At 41.4% G+C, this 19,341-nt stretch overlaps 1 protein-coding gene across 1 annotated transcript; it reads left to right on the forward strand.

Annotated features, from left to right (window-relative positions):
• Window positions 1-13,861: 13,861 nt before the first annotated feature.
• Window positions 13,862-18,379, forward strand: CCN3 (cellular communication network factor 3). The gene is made up of 5 exons (XM_053466494.1): window positions 13,862-13,994; window positions 14,969-15,188; window positions 15,798-16,049; window positions 16,460-16,674; window positions 17,826-18,379. The coding sequence occupies exons 1-5, from the start codon at window positions 13,938-13,940 to the stop codon at window positions 18,117-18,119; spliced, it is 1,038 nt and encodes a 345-aa protein (XP_053322469.1). The 5' UTR covers window positions 13,862-13,937; the 3' UTR covers window positions 18,120-18,379.
• Window positions 18,380-19,341: the final 962 nt, after the last annotated feature.

The following is a 19,341-nucleotide window of genomic DNA, read 5'->3' on the forward strand; positions in this document are numbered from 1 at the left end:
CGCAGATGGCAGGTATCTGCGAGGCCATAGTGTATCAAAACCACAGACATTCAGCCTAAAAGAATAACCCCTAAGAATGCATAATAGTGAAACAAACCTGTACTGCGATGTTTATTAATTATTTGAATAACACTTCACCTGTACATGTTTCATTTCATATGAGTGTTACACGATACAAAGCCTTTCCACTAAATCTTTAATGTTTAGTGGTAGGTTAAGATCTTCCCAGGCCATAGACGAGCAACAATATCCAGGCCACCTTAAGTTTGCCTGTTTAAAGTTAATTCAAAGACTAGGGCTATACCTAGGGCCTTCATAATTTAAACCTGAACCTGAATGGTGACAACCAAATGGTCTTTAACAAACCTGGTAAGGACCATGACGTGACTTTCTGGACTATTCAGGATTAAATCATCTGTATTGAAGCATAGACTTAACCAGTCATATACCAGGAAAAAAGTATTAAGTATTTAGAATGTGTGACCCGAATAATCTGCCCATTTGCTCTTCGACCATAAGATAGAGAGAAAACATTTTTAGACTATGGCTTAAACCCTGTGAGTTAGTGATCAATTGTTGATTGTCCTGAGACAACCGCTTACTTTGCTAAAACAAATAGAGAATGATCAAGTGCTCAAAAAAGAGCAATCACTTGCCAAATTTAATAGAACCTGACATCTGACCTTAACCTCATATAGATGGAAGTGCACAACTGGAAGTAATTAGAACTTGAATAGTGAATCCTTTGTCCCAACCAGCATTTGTAACAAAGGAAGAAATGAAGGATATTTCTAGATTATTTATATGTGCCTGTGCTGGTTGCCCATTGTGAAGGATGAGCTTGTATTGGAAGTATTCTTTGTATCACCATGATGGTGGTGGCAATTACAGCGGCTGCACAAGGAGTGATGGAGATAGTTCCCCCCCATGTCCTACCCCAAAAAAGCCCAAAATAATTTAGAGGAGGTCTAAGTGAGAGGCAGGTGCATGTAGGTGGCGTATTCCTTTGACACAATCTGAACATTTGATGCATGTCTTAGCCAATTTAAAAAAATGATGAAGAAATTGTTAACTGGGGACTAATCATGGGGAAAAAAACAGATTTCAACCAATGCAATTTATTGTTGATATAAGTCTGCTGTTGGACCATTGATCAGAGATGACTAAGGAAACCCTAAGAGTGAAAGTCTTCTCCCTATAACCCTCCATGTATCATGACGGCCAGAGGAGTGACTAGAATCCAAGTACTAAAGGGCACAAAAAAAGCCAAAATCAGGCCAAAGGGTCAGGGAAGGCAGAGTTCAAGCAATGTCAAAAGGCCAACCAATGTCAGAACACCAAGTAGTATGAATAGCCCAAAAGATCACCAGCACATAGGATTGATGATGTGCAGTTGGTGTCAAGTTGAAATCGTTTTCAAAATATTAGTCATTTAGAATGATGCATTGAGACTGTACAAAAGACACCCTGGCGCACATACTAATGCGAGGACTAGGCCTACGAAATACGATTCCACTATATAAATAAAAAAATGGTAATAAATAATAATAATGAAACTTGGAAGGCATCAGAGTATGAGATGAAACCCAATGATACCACTTATGGGACAGGGGTAACTCTGCAGCCAAAGGTAAGACCCTGACACACCACTTAGAGTATTAGGTCCTTTATATTTATACATACAGTACATATATATATATATATATATATATATATATATATAAGAGTCCATAAAGGGATGGACTCTTAAAGGTCCATCCTTTTATATACACTCACTGGCCACATGGTCCGAAAAAGAGAAAATATCCAGTGAGCAGCAGCTGTGTAATGAAAATGCCTTGTTGATGTCAGAGGTCAGAGGAGAATGGGTAGACTGGTTCGAGATGACAGAAAGACAACACAACACATCGAACCTTGAAGCAGATGGGCTACAGCAGCAGAAGATCACACCGGGTGCCGCTCCTGTCAGCTAAGAACAGGAAACTGAGGTTACAATTCGAGCAGGCTCGCCAAAATTGGACAATGGAAGACTGGAAGAACGTTGCCTGGTCTGATGAGTCTCGATTCCAGCCGACAAATCTGCAGCAACTGTCCATATGGACCAAATTCTCTGAGGAATGTTTCCAGCACCTTGTAGAAAGTATGCCATGAAAAATGGAGGCCGTTCTGAAGGAAAAAGGGGTCCAACCCGGTACTAACAAGGTGTACCTAATAAAGTGGCCAGTGAGTGTATATCGCATAACATTGACATAGACGTGCTTATGTTGCTCTCTATTGAAGTGAAGCCAAGTATTGTTTGCAAAATCAAGGAAACGAGGTTTGCTTTAATGGGAAAGTAATATGTTCTATTGTCTAATGTGGTTTCAAATAAACAAAAGAGCAGCAGAATTTTGGATGCATCCTCTTATTACAATGGATTATTTGACAAGTAGAAGTTCTAGGTAGGATTAACGTCCCTGCCAAAAGTTTCTTCATCCTTAGAACATTTTGAGAGATCTATAGAAAGCTTGTACCGTGTTCTATTACATATTCTTCTGCCAGGTGTAGTGTTTTATCAACCGTACAAATAAGAAATTAATCACTACATCTAAGTAAGAGGTTTAATACAGAGACGGCATACACAGAAACAAAAAGCATCAACCATGTCTTTTGTGCTTTTTTATTGTTATTATTGTTACATTTTATTAAGTAGATGCTGCAGCACTGTTACAATGAAGAACAATACAAAATGGACCATAATGTTAACAATAAATAAAACTAACAATTACATGAACACACATAAGATATGTTGGTATAGAAGGAGAGGAGCTTGTATTCTATTAGGAGGTTGGGAATGAGACAGAAGGTGAAGGACTGCATGGGACACTAGAGCGTCCTTTTAGTACCATTGGACGATAAGTTACATGCATGTGCCCATCTGCTGGATACATGTGGGTGCATGCTACATTCTTACACTTTTTAAGTGGGAAATGGGCAGGGAATGGGGTCAGAACGGAGGAGTTCCCAGGTATAATCATAATGGTCATACCTGGGAACATTCAGCTACCAGGAGCCCCCCTTTTCAGGATACGGACAGGTGGTTTTACTGACTTTGGTGGGGTATCCACTGATGTTTCGGGGGGCAGTCTTGCTGATTAGTGTTGCTTGGCTAGCTCCAGATGCATTAAAACTGTCAGTGTTTGGAGGGAAAGTGGGCACCCAGTGAAGCAATGACCCGGAGAATTCCCAGGTATGATTATGGTGCATCACACTTCACTCCTTTTGTGCAGGCACACTGCAGCAGGAGCATGTTAGGGTGCATCATGGGCATGGGACCCAGCCACCCCTGTAACCTAGGCACCCAGTTGGGTTGTGACACAACAGCTCACACAGAGAGTATAGAATTAGAGTGTGTGTGTAAGTGTATGATGTTAGAGTGTATGTCTGTATATGGTGTGAGTGTATTGCATTAAAGTGTCGTGTTTTAGTGTACGGTGTTAGAGTGTGTGTTAGTATATGGTGTGAGTGTATGTATAAGTGTATATAATTAGAGACTGTGTGAGTGCCATGTATGGTGCCAGCATGTGTGTGTTAGTGTATGGTAAAGAAGGTGTTAGCATGTATGTGTGTGTTAGTGTATGGTGAAGAAGGTGTTAGCATGTATGTGTGTGTGTTAGTGTATGGTAAAGAAGGTGTTAGCATGTATGTGTGTGTGTTAGTGTATGGTGTTCCTGGATGTGTTAGTTACTAGCTCACATAATGTTATCCAATAAACTTAGGCTCACCCCTAAAGTGCAGCAGTATCCTCCCAATAAAATCCTAATTGTGGTATGGCACATTTGATATTTTACTAAGCATTATTGCTTTGAAAATGTTTAGGAGCTGCAAGTGAATAGAATGACCAGAGCAGGCACAAACTGTGCAAGCAAAAATGGTACTTCTTTTTAAAGCTTTTATAGGGTACATTTTGTTTCTGGTGAAAGGAAAAGGGATTCTTGATCTCCGTCTAATGGAAAAAACAAAAACAAAGTCCAAAATCATTATGTTACACAACTTTTAAAGGAAAATGTCATTAATAATACGATTACTTACATATTGCCAAAAACTGTGATGGGTAAATAAGTGAGCAGCATACATGATCTATTTCACAGATCCTCAAAAGAAATGATGGCGCGACTGAGTACTCAATGCAGCAGCCTGTGTATAATTTTTAAGATTAACTGTATGATTCCGTGACTCCTTTATCATTAAACCTGAATAAAATGTATGAGTATTCAACAATCAGGATTGTCCTTTGCATAGGGATCCGCGCTCCTACCTTTCATGCTTCCCGGCTTCCTGGTAACCAAGGCGCCCAGCGGGGGTCACGTAACACATGTTGTGTGACCCCACCGTAGAAGTGCATCAGTTTGCACAGACAGTGCTCTGCATAAGGTAAGATAGAGGAGGAGGGCTTGAAGGAGAGTGTGTACATGTAGACATGTAGAGGTGTTAGTGTGTGTGCATGTTGGTGTATGGTGTTGACATGTATGAGTGAATAATGTTAATGTATGTGTGTGTGATACTGTATGGTCTTAGAGTTTGTGTTGGTGTATGTTGTGTATGTGTATGTAAGTCAATTGTTTTAGGATGAAAATGTGTGTTTGGTGTTAGCATGAGTGGGTGTGTCAGTGTGTGGTGCTAGAATGCCAGAGGCGAGGAGGAGAGGGAGCCTGTGTGTAGTTGTGTATGGTTTTTGAGTGAGTGTGTGGGTGCTAGTCTATGGTGTTATGCTCACAAAGCATACACATTTCACTGTGCTCTTCTGCAAAGTCAAGTTGCCCTGCACCCCCAGTACGAGTGGCCCTGTTAACAATACATTAAATCATATGGACATTTTTATATAAGATAGACATTAGCTTAACAATAAAATGTAACACATCACAATAATACTAACTAGTTCTATATGTTGAAAAAACAAGATAATATTTTTTTTTCTAGCTGGTCAGACTTTTTTGAAAAAAATTCTCGGTGATGTAGCTTTTCTACTATGTAGAATGAAATATCCAATTGTCTAAACATGTCGAGTATGAATATTGATCATTTCCATGTGTTTTTCAAACGTATGGAAAGTTCCCCGGCCCTTGTTTGATTCTTTTTGTCATTACATAATTTGAAAAGTAACAATACATCAAACATTAAATATTTTTTTTCAATGTACTTTTCCGTTCAGGGGAGGCTCACAGAACTTAATAAATGACCTCAGGAGGATGAACAAAGCTGTCTTGTTCAGTTTAAGTATTTATACAGACACTTAGCTTTGACTCCAACGAATTGGAAAAGTCATTACTGATTTTCCATGACTGTCTTTTCTCTGGACTGGAAATTCCCTTTGTACGATTCTCTCAGACATTAGAGATCTGAAGTTTAGCTTCCAGAGAGAGAGAGGAAACATGTTTCTCATTTAGAAAGAATTTGTACGGACACACATTTAATGAACCCAACATTATCTGACGTTTAGTTAATAAATACACAATGCTATTATACAATAAAATGTTTCAGCTATAAATCTGCAACAGGAAATGTTGAATAGAGAAGTCGATGCGATACAGAAGGGAGAACTTTTATACCAGAATTATCCAAGATAGGGAGATTATACTAGCATTGTTACTACGGTAAAACACATTTGATATCGCATGGTCATTGGCAAAGCAACATTAATTATACTAGATGGCTGTCTCTGTAGCAGTATAAAAGTCATACTTCCTAACAGTCCCGGGTTTTAGGCGCTGTCCCTCTGCAGTGGGGATGATGAGTGGCTGAGGAAGAGCCTTTGATCTCCCCTGACCCTCCACAGGGAGCTGTAAAAATCCAAGGAGGTCTCTGCTGTTGTTCAGGTAATGTGGGTGGGTGGCCCTGCTGCTGCTGACCCCGCCCACTGCAAGAACCAGACCTTCCCCTATCTGCCTCTTGCCACACCCTCCAAAACCACTGTCCCCCCTGAAATGTTGGGGAGTTTGGAAAAATGATGTCACTATGTTGTAATAATGTATTGCTAGCAACACCCAATGCAGACACTGCGTAGCAGTAACATAGCGGGGCAAAAATGTTTCCCAGACAACACATTAAATGCATAAATACCAATTCTGACCTATCCTTAATAAGAGAAAAAAAGATACAGCAGGAAATCGGCAGACTAGACAGACTGAACACTTATCTGCCATTAATAAGTTCTGATGAGGCCGCTTTTTGAACGACCCCATAATACCGTATTGGCTCGGATATAGGCCGCCCCCGTATATAGGCCGCACCCTAAAAGTTTGGTGCTTTTTTAAAGAAAAAGTTTTTTTCTTTAAAAAAGCACCAAAAAACATGCTGCCACTCTGTCCTCTCCCCCCCCGAGATATGCTGCCACTCTGTCCTCCCCCCCCGAGATACGCTGCCACTCTGTCCCCCCCCCTCGAGATACGCTGCCACTCTGTCCTCCCCCCCCCCGACTTACCAGAGCAGACTCCCGGGTGTCTTACAGGGCCGGAGGGGGACATCTATGCACATCGTGTATACAACTCCCGGTGCCGGCACTCAGCGGAAGTGCCAGCACCGGAAGTTGTATACGCGTATTGCGTAGATGTCTTCCGCCGGCCCTGCAAGACACCCGGGAGTCTGCCCTGGTAAGTCGGGGGGGTTAGAATGCATCGTGCGCACGTTCACCGGCAACGGCGCATCGCCGCTGCCGGTGAATGTCCGTGCGATGCGCTTAGACAACCTCCCGTGCCGGTACTCCCCCCCCCGTGGAAAGTGCCGGCAGGGGAGGCTGTCTGAGCGTATCAGACAGTAGGATACGGGTCCCCTGCACCGCTGCGGGGGATCTGTATCCTAACCCCGCTGCCTGCCCGGCGCCCGGGACTGCATGTCCCGGGCGTCGGGCGCTAGACCCCGAATATTGGCCGCACCCCCACTTTAAAGACTTAAAGTGGGGGGAAAAAAGTGCGGCCTATATTCGAGCCAATACGGTATGTTTTCTTCCTTTATTCCTACACGTTAATATCTATGCACGGAAGACATTGAATAACACAGAGTGGATGACGCCAAGAAAGAAGTGTTCTTAGGACATCATCCGCTTTTCCCTGAGGTTTACATCAACCTACTGGAACGCGGTGAAAAATGTTTATTGTTTGAGCGATTTTTCCTTTAACAGAATCTTGGACTTCAGCGTTCCTTTAATACAATAACAGGTGTGGCTCGCTACAGCTTAAAAGTGTAATCTCATATAGTATTCATCAGAGGAGCAGAGCCCCAATGACTCATCTTAGTAGCACAGAACAGTGAGTACTTTCCACAGTAAGATCACGGCATGATGGCTTTGCTAATTCAGACCATAACTCATAATAATAACCGATGCTTTCACCAAAACGGAAAAGCCTCCTCACCGCGAACACTGTTGGTTTAACCCCAATGAAAAGTTTTTAACTAAAGTCAAGAAGTCACCACGCCAGCCACGGCCCTGGGTTAAAGTATTCATTTTAAGCAGATTCCATTTGCATCCAACCTGCACGAATTATTATTATTATAGAAATGATTATAATTATGGTGTGACACCGACGGTATATGGCCTCCCAAGGTGCAGAGACTGTTGCCAAAAGACAATTACTTGACTTTTATGAAAAAAGCAACCCTGTGATATTTGCTGAAATCACCTAACCGGCCTGAGATTCTGAGAAATGAGCCATTTATTGGAAAGAGTTTTTCATCATTAGTATAAACACCAGAACAAACAGAGGATCACTTAATTTATCAAGTTTAGCAAAGCCACTTTAGTCTACCTCCCAAACATCTAGTTTTCTGCAAGCCAGTCCAGCTTTTTGGGCACTGTCCCACTGTCTCGCCAAGCTGCCCCACTGTCCCACTTTTGTGGGTAGCGAGGATCATGGGCCCATTGGGGAGATCCTTCAATTGATGGATCTCCTTGGCAGCTCCCATGTGGCCACTTCATAATGCTCTGAGCTGAGCACAGGCATATGGCGCTTCTGGTAAGGTAGGCAAGCAGTCTCACCCCTTTCACCGCATACCCTAACAAAGGTGTCCTGCTTTGGACACCTGAAGGGTTGGAGGCAGGCTCGAACCCACCATATAAAACACCAGGTGAGTGACTGGTGGGTTGCCGGCCAACAGTGCCACACACACTCAATGCTCCAGTGGCAGATCAGGTGCTGTAGCGTGTGGCCGCTGGCTGGATATGCCCCGGCTGCAAGTAAGCATAAAAACACTGCCATGCATATCCAGACATCAGCCTCACGTCATTAGGCGACTATTTGCCTTAAAGTGCCAGGCCCACCTCATTGTCGCCAGTCCAGTCCTGGTTGGGGGGTATGTTGGAGTCTTCAGAAATATCATGTCTTCTTTAACAGTCGTTAAGGTGATTTTAAACAAATTTAGAAATTACTTCCAATAGAATAATTCTGAACTTTGTGTGCGAAGTAAAAATATCCAAATAACGCCCAGCTCTTATGTATTATGGCTAAAAAGTCTGCCCTACCTACATTTTTTGATCCAATAAAAGTATGTGATATTTATGTAACACCTTGACTTGTTATGGCTTAAATCAAGGACCCTCATGGAGTAACACGGGACTAAGACGTGCAGTTAATCACGGCAACCGAGACTGCTGATCAGGAAATTTGTTGGAAACAGGCATCTGGACAGACTTCATTATCTGCAGTCTGTTTCTCCATGCTGAAATGTTTTCATATTCTACTGAAAGTAATGGAAAAGTCAGAGCAACAAAAATACTTAACTTTGAAGAACTCTGTTATCCCTGGCATGCAACCTTCATAAAATGGGAAGTATGATTAAATTGCTAAGGAAAAAGCTTAGACCACGGAAGAAATATTTGGTTACATCAGTCACGCTGGAATGCTGAGTAAAACGGGCAGAATTTAGTTTGCTTCTCTTCAGAGAATAATCCTGATCTCAGTCTGAAACCCAGATGTTTTTTTTTTGTTTTTTTTTTTACAGAAAATTACTGTACAACGAGGAAAACTGCAAAACAAAACAGAGAAACCGGAATAAAAAGCCTAAATACGGGAAATACGGCAAAGCGGCTGGGCGGTCAACACTAATCACTGGATGTAACACAAATGTAAAGGCCATCAATCACATTTTAACCCTAAAATATTCTGTGTGTGTTAATATTTAATTAATATTTCGAATGATGTGTCGTACTAAAAATCTTCAGTTGATGCTGGGTGACGTTATGGTTACTTTACTTGGAAAAGGTGAGGTCCTATAGGGGCCATTTGGTTTCTACATCTACACTTTAAAGTACAATAATACATATATCCAGGTTTTTATATGTCTGTATAACAAAATTCATATTTTTTAGGATAATGGCTATTACCATTTATTGCTAATATAAAATAGATAACAAAAAAAACCTACAGTTAACAGTAAAAATAAAAAATAAATTCTACTGAAGCTCAGTAAATAGCATAGAATGTACATAATGCTATTTTTTTTATCATATTCCTATTTACATAATGCAATGTGTGTTTTTTTTAAAATTTCATTTATTTGGACATTGAACATGTAATAAAAAAGCCAGATTTCTGCCCAGACGATGGCATCTTTTTTTTCTGTCTCTGGAAGCAATAGGATCAGAACCATTTTAATAAATCTGTAATATTGTTTGAAGAATTTTTGGATTTCATCTACTTTTTATGCCCAAGGCAAAAATATTTCTCCTGTAACTATCCAAAATGCCGCACATATTTTCATATCTGAAAGCAAAGCATTTATTTCTAGAAAGAAAAAAAAAAAAAACCCTACAGGAATGTGCAGCGACCCGGCAAAGCGAAACGTGTCTGGAAGCAGAGACATAACGCGAAACGCAGAGCCCCTTTTTGTGATCCTTTCTGATGGGGACTCTTGTTGCTCAATCCACCTTACTCAATCATACCTCTCCCTCAGCCAACGCAACCCATTGTGCCACCTTTTGCCACTGAGCTTATTACCCTCAAGACAAAAGGTTTGAAACTTAAAAGATCCAAAACAATTACATTGTTTAAAAACCAAAAAAAAAAAAAACTATAGTGAACAACTATAGTTGTTTTTACATAAACACAAGTATACATTATTACATTAGTAAAATATTAAATATGATTGAATATGATGTAAACATGCATATAAAGCCAACCCCAATGATATTTCTTTGGCAGAAAAACAATATAGCAGAGGAAGTCTGCGGACCAACAGAGAAGGATGAGTGTATCGGCACGTTAAAATGTATAAATGTATATATGAAATGATATGAAGTCATAGAAACAGGACAAAGGAAACGAAAGAAAATCCTCCTACACAAAATGCACATTTGGGGAAATATTTAGGCGGCTGCCGCTATCTAAGAGACCGGATCTGCAGTGTGGGTGGCAGCAAAGGAAAGTAACTCGCACCATCTGGCACTGGCCCACCGGGCATTTGCCTTGTTTTGCCAGGTGGCCAGTACGGGCAGAGCCGGCCTTAGGTGTTCCGGCGCCCTGTGCGAACTACTCCTCTGGCGCCCCCCCCTGCCCCTTCAAACTACCCCCCTGTGCCTTCAAACTACCCCCCCTCTGCCCCTTCCTTCAAACTATCCCCCTGCTCTCCCTACTTCTCCTTATCCTAACTTACCTTGAGGAGTCCTGCCGGCATTTCATGTTGAGCGCCGGCACCGCGACGGAGGGGCGTCGAGCGGTTGCTGAGAACTTCACGAGCAACCGCTCGGCGCCCCTGCCCGGGACATAAATGAAAACATTGTTGTTTTTTTTTGTTGTTGGTTTTTTTAACTTTATTTAACATCCTCCGTTGCAGACGATACTAAGCTCTGTAACGTGGTTAACACAATAGAGGACAGTGCACGATTACAAATGGATCTGCATAGGTTGGAGGCTTGGACTGGGATGTGGCAGATGAGGTTCAACACAGATAAATGTAAGGTTATGCATATGGGGAAGAAAAATCCAGGCTGGGAATATGTATTAAATGGGAAAACACTGGGGACGACTGACATGGAAAAGGACTTAGGAGTCTTGGTTAACAGTAAATTTACCTGTAGCTACCAGTGTCGGGCAGCTGCTGCTAAGGCAAATAAAATCATGGGGTGCATCAAAAGGGGCATGGATGCCCACGACAAGGAAATAATTCTACCATTGTACAAGTCACTAGTCAGACCACACATGGAATACTGTGTACAGTACTGGGCACCAGTGTACAAGAAAGATATAGTGGAACTGGAGAGGGTTCAAAGACGGGCAACCAGAGTAATAAGGGGAATGGAAGGACTACAGTACCCAGAAAGATTATCAGAATTAGGGTTATTTAGTTTGGAAAAAAGACGGCTTAGGGGGGACTTAATAACTATGTATAAAGATATAAGGGGGCAGAACAGACATCACTCCCAGGACCTATTTATACCCAGGACTGTATCTATAACAAGGGGACATCCTCTACGGCTGGAGGAAAGAAGGTTTCTACACCAGCACAGATGGGGGTTCTTTACAGTAAGAGCGGTGAGACTATGGAACTCTCTGCCAGAGGAAGTGGTAATGGTAAACTCAATAAAAGAGTTTAAAAGGAGCCTGGATGTGTTTCTTGAAAGCAATAATATTACAAGTTATGGATATTAGATTAATAGGGACAGAACGTTGATCCAGGGATTTATTCTGATTGCCATATTTGGAGTCGGGAAGGAATTTTCCCCCTGGTATGGGGCAATTGGCATCTGCTTCATAAGGGTTTTTTGCCTTCCTCTGGATCAACACGGTAGGGACACAATATGTATATAGGTTGAACTTGATGGACTTTGGTCTTTTTTCAACCTTATGAACTATGTTACTATGTTACTATGTTACTATGTAAATAAAGTTAAAAAAACTTTATTTAACATGGAGGTTGTTAAATAAAGTTAAAAAAAAACAACAACAAAAAAAACCAACAATGTTTTCATTTAGGTGCAGAGGGGGGCGGGGGAGGAGGACCCCGCGGCGGCGGCAGCGGAGGAGGACCCCGCGGCGGCGGCGGAGGACCCCGTGGTCGCACAGGTCGCACACCCCAAAGGCCGGCCCTGAGTACGGGTCCTACATGGACTCCATTGCATATTTACATTGTGACAATCGTGTACAGCCTCTGGGTTACATTTTATTTTGACTTGTTAAAGAATCACATGTGTCCCAATCATGGGTATTGTATTGTTACAAGCATTGTAAGCAGTGTCATTATTGGTGTGGTTAGAGGGCTACAAACTTAAAATGAACGTGTTTGTTCCCACACAGTCGATTGATATGGCGATGGTTCCTCTTCCGCCTTTGTCCAGTGACTCGAGAGATAGTAAAGGACTAAACCTAAAGGTTACAACCAATTGGTATTTAACATGAATCCTGGTAAAAACACATGCTTAGGGCCACTAGTAATCCTATGCATGGATGGTATCTCGGCAGCCCTACTTGTATCTTTGGCTACTGCAGTAGAGCTTGATCTTGCCTTAACACATATAACATTAACTGCTAACCTACGTATGTATCAAGCATATAATTTAATACAGTTACTAATTAGTCCTAATTTTAGTCCTGTGGCCATTTTAAACCGGTAAACCAAAAACCCACAGGACTGAAATTAGGACTAATTAGTAACTCTATTAAATTATATGCTTGATACATACATAGGTTAACGTTATATGTGTTAAGGCTCATTTTGTAGATAACACATTATTATATTATGTTATATCATGTTTTATGTTAACAATTTACGCAGCACTTCTTATAATACATACATTCAAAGGGTCTGAGAAAAACTAGAATTGACAGACTAGGATAAATTGATACGTTAGAGGGCCCAGCTCATTATAGGGAATAGGATGGAGAAACATAAGGTATGGAGAAAGGGGACAGATACACGGAGGGGTGTGAGAGTTTGCATTAGTGTCAGATAGGGTTCTAGCCGAAAAGATGGTACGCCTCTCTGAAGAAGTGGGTTTTTCTTGAATAATAGGAGGGAGGATGAATGCTGGGGGTTCGGTGCAAGTTAGTCCTAGAGGTACGGGGCAGCACGAGTGACGTCTTGTAAGCGGGAAAAGGAATACGTGATAAGCGAGGAGTAAAGCCCTTGTCCTCGGGAAGATTGTAAAGATCGAGTAGAGGCGTATTTTGTTACCAGTGTAGAAATGTATGGGGCGGGGGGCATTATCATGGAGGGCTCTGTAAAGCAAGTGCCAGTGATATTCCTATGGAAGTAGTAACATTAAAGCAGCCCTATTCGTATATGATTTACTTTTTATTTCCATTACAATGCATCTCAGTTCACAATACATGTCGCTCAGGGTCTTCTGCTAATAAACTATAAAGTTTAGCAAAACTTAATGTAAAACTGAATCTAAATTTTAAAGAAAAAAAAACATGCTGCAGTTTACACACCGAGATATTTACTGATCTATGATAAAGAATAAAATACACACCATATATATATAGAAACATATCTAGTTAGAAAGAACTGCACTGTTACATAACACCCGGGGCTAACAAAGCCAGAAGTACAGTAGATAATTCCTTGTACGTCTGGATGTGTGGCTCTCTGCAGGCATTTCTCATGCTCAGATGAGTAATCAGTTCCATGAGCAGACTTCAGCATCTTGGCTTGACAAAGGCATTCCTTTTTTGCACCTTTTTTTTTTCCAGGGACATTACTTCATTGAGGAGGAAATCATGGGTGTGACAGCGCCACCTATCGGCCGGTTAACGCATAGCATGAAAAATACATATTTGGGAGTGTTGGGAATCATCACAAACATTAGGAACTTGGAGAACTCCCCCAATTCAGTAATTTCAGCCAATGGGATAAGACTCTGGAGCTGGCTGAGTCCTATATATAGAGAGGATGCAGAAGCAGGGATATGGACAGAAAGCTCAATCAAGCTGTAAAAAGATCAGATCTGGGCTGCTGAGTTGGAATCTATGGTCTTCAGAATGACTCCCTTCCTAGCTCTGATGATGGTTTTTCTGCTGCATACAGTAAGTGTATTTTTTTTTATTATTTTTAGTCTGTAAGTGATCAGAGTCATGTCTGGGGCTGCACCAGAATACTGAAAGTCAGCCTGGATTCCAATATTTTTTTGTTAATTTTAAATATCTGGGTTCAAGTTATGCTTTTGTATCTCATACATTCCAAAATGTATATACAATTGCTTTTTTTAAATATATATATATAAATTTCGGGATTTCCCTCGCTGACCTATAGGGCTGGAAGGAATGCATCCATTTTCATAATGATTATGATGTTGTTTAATGCTGATCACAATTCGGATAGGAGTATGGATAGAAGTAGAAACATGGATACAATGTGTTAAAATATAAATAGTCTCATCAGTTTTTATCATTGTTGATATAAAAGTTGGTAGCTTTTTGGCAGGCGGAGGTTCTGTGACATCATTCTAATACCAATTAAATGTTGTTTTAGTTCTTGTGTGAATGAACCACTGTTTATCCAATTTATTCAACAAGGTATTGACGCTGTGATAAATGCTGCTCTGTTGATTCAAACCTGCACCTGGGATTATTTTCGATGTCTTTTTTTTTCTAACCCCCTGGGACACAAAGGGTTAACCCTTACAGTACATGCATTGTTGTTTACACGCGTACACAATAATTATGAAATCATGTATTATCAAACCAATGGGAGGGCAGAGAGCTTGTTAGACCCCTGCCCTGACGCCTGCTCCGCCAAGCCAGCGCTGGCACCGACTGGGAGTAAAGTATATCATGTGTGACAGATGTGTTCTGTGGAACACGTCTCCTACACGGAAAATCAGTGAGGGGGCGGGCGAATGGGTGAGGAAGCAGGTAACCTGAGCCATATTAACAATGAATGACGTCCCAAAATTTGATACTTTTGTATTTTAGACAAAGACCTCCTTGCTGTCCTGTGTGGCTGATTTGCTTTGCTTTCTAAGCTTAGGATATAATTAATGCAATCACTTCTTCTCCAGGTGGCGTCGCAGAGATGCCCATCACAGTGTGGACAGTGCCCAGAAGAAGCTCCCAGGTGCTCCCCCTCTGTGCCGGTGGTGCTGGACGGCTGTGCCTGCTGCCCTGTGTGTGCCCGCCAACAGGGGGAGAGCTGCTCAGAAGTGCATCCCTGCCAAGAAGACAAAGGCTTGTACTGCGACTTCAGTGCTGATCCAAGGACAGATGTAGGCATTTGCATGGGTAAGCAAAGACCAGTAACAGAATTCCAAATACTTATTGGATTATGCAGCCAAAATCTAAAGTCGCTGTTCATCAGTGTACATGTGAGATTTAGTAACCCCGTAGTAAGACACCAAAGCAAATCATGTCTCCATCGCTGTGAGTAAGGCTTTTCTAGCACTAATGGAACTTTGGGGGTGTTAGTCTATAATTTGCCCTCCAATAGCACAATCTACATAACATTACATTTATTTATATAGCACCAGCAGATTCTGTAGCACTTTACAATCAGAGTCGGTAGATGGTAGACACACAATAACACACTGGTGCAAAAAGAGGAGAGGGGGCTGCTCTTGTGAGCTTGCAATCTAGTCGGTGGTTGAGGGGGAAGTGAAACAGTAGGAGAGCAAATTCTTGGATGAGGATGAGTTGATCGAGTAAGGGTGATCTGTAGAGGTTGTTGGTCATTCAGATGGCTTGATTAGGATGATGGCTGAGAGGAAAGATTGTTACACTTTACTGAGATGACATTGATATTTAGGCTGTATCACGTGTTACGTTAACTAGTCCAGGTTAAATCTCACTCATATCTTATTAATGAAGACTTTTTTCCCCTTCCCTCTGCTCTAGAACTTGAAGGCAGTAACTGTGTGTTTGACGGTGTTTTATATCGTAATGGTGAAACATTCCAACCAAGCTGCAAATACCACTGTACATGCCAAGACGGGCAGATCGGCTGCGTCCCACGCTGTAACCTGGACCTGCTGCTCCCAGGACCTGAATGTCCATTCCCAAGAAAAGTCAAATTTCCTGGGGAATGCTGTGAAAAGTGGGTTTGTGATTCCAAAGAAGAGGTGGCAATTGGCGGTTATGCAATGGCTGGTAAGAACATATTCATGTTGTTTTAGATGTTCCTGAAATTCCTCTCTAGTTTAAGAACAAGAAAGGTTTTATCTAAAACAATATATAAGAATGTTTCATTTTGGCTTTTAATTTCAATTTTCTTTTTATAAATGACATTTAGTTGCAAATCTAAAAGAGCAGCACAAAAAACTAGTATAATAAGTATAATTTAATAAAAAAACAATGAAAAATGTAGCATTATTAATGCAAATCGATATTTCATGGTAACAGAGTATTACATGGAATCACATAATGGTTTGGTAATAGGTTACTGTTACCTGTTGATGTAAGTTTTCATGCTTGGTCCGATCTTGCGATGTTCTGTATTGAAGAAAAGCCACGTTTCGGGGTATATAAACCTTTTATTTTTATTTTATTTTTTTTTATAGCTTATAGGCCAGAGGCTACACTTGGAATTGATGCCTCCAGCATGGGTTTTAACTGCATTGAGCAGACGACAGAATGGAGCGCCTGCTCTAAAACATGCGGAATGGGACACTCATCAAGGGTGACGAATCGCAACCCCCGCTGCGAGATGCAGAAACAGGTCCGTCTGTGCATGGTGCGGCCCTGCGAGGCAGACAATGAGGTTCTCATCGGAAAGGTAGGTCCCATCTAAAAAGTAATTGGACACTAATTGCTTTGTATCATTGATTTAAATGATATGGAACGTTGACATGTTTCACCTAGAATTCCCAATACTGTTGAGTATCCAAATCTTTCTCATAAATCTGTTATGGTTTATATGCTTTCCCTGCTTCAGTAGGCGTACAGAGGCCCTTTATCACTCCCATCACTCCTGTGTTCCAATGGCCCTTTATCACTCCCATCACTCCTGTGTTCCAATGGCCCTTTATCACTCCCATCACTCCTGTGTTCCAATGGCCCTTTATCACTCCCATCACTCCTGTGTTCCAATGGCCCTTTATCACTCCCATCACTCCTGTGTTCCAATGGCCCTTTATCACTCCTATCACTCCTGTGTTCCAATGGCACGTTGTGTTCACTAATCCAGGTTTAAGTTGGCCAGTTGCAATTATGTTAAAATTTCATTGTTTTCCATGAAAGCAGCTAAGTGACCCCAAACCTTTGAATGGTAGTGTACTTACAAAGTACTTTAATACGCATTCATCATCAGTGAGGCGCTAAACTGTCCATTGAAACAAATTATTCTGAAGTGTATCATTTACTTCTGTAAATTACTTTGTTGGCAGTCCTCCAAAATGCTGCGTGCTTTCATAAATCATATTGATCAGGGCCGGCCGAAGACTTAACGCCGCCTGGGGCGAAGTTTAAAACGCCGCCCCCCCGCCGACGCCGGGGGGGGGCATTTTAAACTTCTCCGACGCCATAATCTAGGATCCCCCCCCCGGTACTTACCTTTAAACAGTCCTGCGGCGAGTCTCCCTGCTCTGCCACGGTGCCGGCTTGTAATGCTGAGCGCCGGAAATTGACGTCACTTCCGGCGCTCTGCATTACAAGCCGGCACCGGGACCGAACAGGGAGACTCGCCGCAGAGGAGAGAGAGAGAGGGGCGCCGAGCGGGTAAGCGAAAACCACTCGGTGCCCCTCTCTCTCTCCTCTGCTTCAAAAAAAAAACAAAAAAAAGCGCTTGGGGCGGCAAAGTGCCGCCCCTTCTAAAGTGCCGCCTGGGGCAATTGCCCCAGTCTGCCCCATTATAGGGCCGGCCCTGATATTGATCATGGAATGAAAACCCTGTAGAAGACATCTAAAAATGTATACTTTTTTCTTCAGAAAGGGAAAAAATGCTTGAGAGTGAAAAAGTCGGAGAACGCTGTTCATCTTGAGTACAAAAACTGCACCAGTATCCATGCCTACAAGCCGAAGTTTTGTGGACAATGCAACGACGGACGGTGTTGTACCCCCCACAGCACCAAGACTACCCAAGTGGAATTCCAGTGTCCTAACAAAAGAGTCATCAAAAAACCAGTAATGTTTATCAACACATGTGTTTGTCACCATAACTGTCCCCGTGATGCGAGTCTGCTACAGGTAGATAACGCAAAGTTTCCTGGACTAAAATTCTGATATATTCATAGCTTATCTGGCGGTAACTGCTCAGTTCAGGAAGAGTTTGGTAAATTTGGACTCACAACCTCGCCGACAGTGGGTGTTGTTTTACCTTAAAACCATTACTTTGGTAAGGAAGATTGTGCAGCTTTGGTATCTTCAATAATACAGGACACAACTTAATAATATTTTAGGTTTTTCACACAAAATCTGAAGATAAACCTGTTTTGGCATGTGGAATTTATTTGAGAAAATATCCTTGAAGAAAAAAAAAGAAAGATATAAAAAGTATTTGTGGATTGCTTTATATAGAATTGTAAAATGTAAATATATTAATTTATCATTATAGGTGGCGATGATGTCCACAAAAAAATTGATAATAATAATGTATATATTTAGAAGTGTTAGAAATGGGGGAGTCAATGTGTATTTTCTTCGTAGAGGAAAACTGGTTAGCTTTTTACAAGCAGTTTTAATTTAGCAAAACCATGAAACGAACAGGTTTTAGGAAACTGAGCGACCACTTACGCCATTGGGCTTTTGCCAACGAGATAACATTCCAAACAGAATCTCTGTAGAACTGCTGAAAACGCACCCTGCAGCGCTGAGCCTCCCATTCAGGACAATTTTATCATGTTCTTTAAAGCCAAAAAAATATGAATCAGTGTCGTTTACCATTAAGGTAACAAAAACCCAGAATGTAGATTCCGTTCCGCAAAATAAAATGAAATAGTACAGTAGTGTCATCGTACGACATCACGTTTAGTTAGGTGATAACTGCTGGTAGATGCTGTGATGGATTCCAAGTGTCATGAGGTTGGTTATCAAGCCACAATATTGTTTGGATTTTTTTTTATTTACCTCTGGAAGATTTTTTTAAAAGGTAAATTTGGAATATGTGGTATTATTGTAATAGTATATATACATATAGTTCTGCTATTACAAATTACTTTTCTTTATGCCATAAGATCTAGAGGTCTTTCCACTAACGCCTATGCAATAAATAGAAAGTTCACTTTGGAGTTTAAATAACCGACCCAGCTCTGCTCAAAGGGACCTTCGACCATAGTTCAAGGGCTTATTTCATCATCTTTGTGATGGCATTCAATCAATACTTCGCAGAACCTTGACTAACCCTGAGCAAGGTGCTGATGTTCCTTCCCGAAAGTTAAGAGTTAGTGGATACACTTTTAAAAACAAAATCCGTGATTACAATAGTAATGACCATTATGAAATAAAA

Source organism: Spea bombifrons, chromosome 5, assembly GCF_027358695.1.
Source record: "Spea bombifrons isolate aSpeBom1 chromosome 5, aSpeBom1.2.pri, whole genome shotgun sequence".
Classification (NCBI taxonomy): Eukaryota; Metazoa; Chordata; class Amphibia; order Anura; family Pelobatidae; genus Spea; species Spea bombifrons.